The sequence below is a fragment of the Zophobas morio genome, unplaced genomic scaffold (assembly GCF_036711695.1).
Source record: "Zophobas morio isolate AGI-343-1 ecotype UQ-CSIRO unplaced genomic scaffold, CSIRO_AGI_Zmor_V1 ptg000026l, whole genome shotgun sequence".
Lineage (NCBI taxonomy): Eukaryota > Metazoa > Arthropoda > Insecta > Coleoptera > Tenebrionidae > Zophobas > Zophobas morio.
Window position 1 is genome coordinate 15,659,174 of NW_026972131.1, and position 2,279 is coordinate 15,661,452.

General features: G+C 46.6%; 1 protein-coding gene across 1 annotated transcript; it reads right to left on the reverse strand.

Annotated features, from left to right (window-relative positions):
• Nucleotides 1-2,279, reverse strand: LOC135136129 (negative elongation factor A). The gene is made up of 7 exons (XM_064065262.1): nt 2,025-2,279; nt 1,641-1,895; nt 1,405-1,582; nt 1,163-1,354; nt 964-1,110; nt 578-912; nt 1-528 (listed from the first exon to the last, which is right to left on the reverse strand). The coding sequence occupies exons 1-7, from the start codon at nt 2,232-2,234 to the stop codon at nt 202-204; spliced, it is 1,644 nt and encodes a 547-aa protein (XP_063921332.1). The 5' UTR covers nt 2,235-2,279; the 3' UTR covers nt 1-201.

The window sequence follows — 2,279 nt, forward strand, 5'->3', positions numbered from 1 at the left end:
GAAACGTTAGCACTTTATTATATATTACAATATATACAAAAAAATTTGTACATCAAACGTAACATTCGTCCAGTTGACTCAACTGGTAAACTCAGATTTCGATTCGACTTATCCTAAATAAACTGTAAATAAATATGAACTTCGCCATTAATAATAAAAATGAAGATATATGCTTAACAACAAAAATCTCATAGAATCACCTCAGTTTCCGATAACCGTCGGCGTTGGCGTATTCTGCGGCAATTGATCAACCACGTTCTCAATATGTTTGTACTTTTTGATTCGCTTCCACTCGCCGTTGTTGTAATTCATCTGGAAGTGCGTCTCCGCCAACATCGTCAGATAAGTGTCGTCCGGCTGCAACACGTTCTCCTGATCTTCAGACAACTTTATAGTGACAATGTTCCCTAAATGAGGACACGGATTATCCCTTGATCCGGCCATAAATCCCAAAATCAACGCCTTCTCCGGCCTCGTCACTTTGTTCGCCGTACGGAACATATCCTGCGCTTCCAACATCTGCTCCCTCTGTGAAACAAACTTTGTAAAATTGCACAAAAACCACAGTGTTGCTAACCGTCAGAGCTAAACCTCTTCGTTGCAAGGCGTTGGACGTCGTCTGCGGCTGGATCCTTATATGGGTCACCGTCTGAGTAGGCTGCGTCGTTCGCTGGGCTATAGCTATGTTTGACACTTGACCAATGGTCTTCACCGATTGGTCCGTCAGAATAGTACGTTGACCAGTGGGTGTGGTAGCCAGGAGAGGCGGTACAGGACGCATCGTAGGGGTCGCGGCGATCTGAGTAACCGGAGTCGTCGCCAATTTTACAGTCGTAGGCGTGGTTATCTGGGTGGTAGTCACGGTAGTAACGGGGGCAGTCTGTGCAACGGTCGTAAGAATGGAAGACGCAGCTAAAATCCACCAATTTAGTAAATTTAGTTAATATAAATTGGCGAACTCACTCGTCGCTGTGAGTATTGGTTGTGGAGTGGGCGGGGCGTACGCAGGCGTCGCGCTCAACCCAGCCGCGTAATCGGGCGTGGCTCCGGCCGCCGGAGGCGGGCTTTGCAACGCCGCATTCTCCACGTTCTTCTTGGCATCCTCCATTTCTACAATTACTTAAGTCAGACACGAAAATGGATAAGTCGTGAGCGTACATACCTTGCATCTTTTTTCGTTTTTTAGCGGCGGCATAGCCCAGAGGCTGATCAGCAATATCAAGTAACTTAACTCCTCCCTCTTTCCGTCCTGCCGGTAAACGAGCCAATGGAGGTCTGTTGCTCATGTTGTTATTCAAAGCACCTGATCTAAACCCAGACGTGGGTACCCTACTGGGAATTCCCTTCAGCGGCGCTACAAACCAACAATTACCTCACACCCAACCACCAATAAAAATCACCTACTTGTGTCTGTCATTTTTCGCGGCATGCCTCTCGACCGCACCGGAATCACAGGAGCCGACGATTTTTTAAGGTTAGAAGCGGCGTCCGAAGACTTTTGAAGCAAGTCAGCGCGGAGAACTGCAGATTTTTGTTTCTTTTTTATCGTGAAGTGCTTGGTAGGCTCCTGCTTGTGGCCAACCTGATGAAAAATAAATTAATAACACTAGTAAATGTCACCAATAATAGTGACTACTTACCACTGAAATGAGTGCGGATTTGTTCAAGTAGTGGCACTCCATCGGCAGCATGACGTTCTCGGCTTGTTTGCGTACCAGTTTCCGTAAATCCGTGACTAGATCTGTAAAGATCGGTCTCACTTCGTCCAAGTCTGATATTTCCGTGTTCAGCGAACCCGTGGCGGGGTAGGTCTTTAGAGCCTCCGCTAACATGGACACCCATAACTCCGAATCTGCGACCGCGACGTCTAGGATTTGTTCTAGTTCCAGTTTCCACTGAAAGATTGGGAGTGAGTGTCATAACCTCAAACAACTTTGAGGCGCAATTTGTTAGGAGACAGTAACGGTAAGTGCTATGTTAGTAATGGGAGTCTCGTGGGAGTAGCGTTTATTGTGTAAACATACTTCTTCGAGGTTCCTGCGCGGGATGTGGAAGAAACTCAGCAAGAGTTTGAGTTTGACCTGGGTTTGGAGATCCGGAAAACAGTCTTTGATATTCCTCAGCACTTCTGCGTTCAACTGCGAGCAAATTGAGCCCCCTGTCCAAGAATCATTCGAAATACCGAGTTTATTGTGTAACCATAAAGATGTATCACTGTCACGTACGTTCGCCATTTTGCGTTTGGTTTACATTAGGGCTGCCAACGGAAAGAGACTGGA

What these genes read in the sequence shown, in the direction of transcription:
- LOC135136129 (XM_064065262.1), bottom strand. Translation starts at nt 2,234, where the DNA reads ATGGCGAACGTACGTGACAGTGATACATCTTTATGGTTACACAATAAA. An exon ending in CGCGCAGGAACCTCGAAGAA is followed by an intron (nt 1,896 to 2,024) that starts GTATGTTTACAC and finishes CCAATCTTTCAG; the next exon opens with TGGAAACTGGAACTAGAACA. An exon ending in GAAGAGGTTTAGCTCTGACG is followed by an intron (nt 529 to 577) that starts GTTAGCAACACT and finishes TTTGTTTCACAG; the next exon opens with AGGGAGCAGATGTTGGAAGC.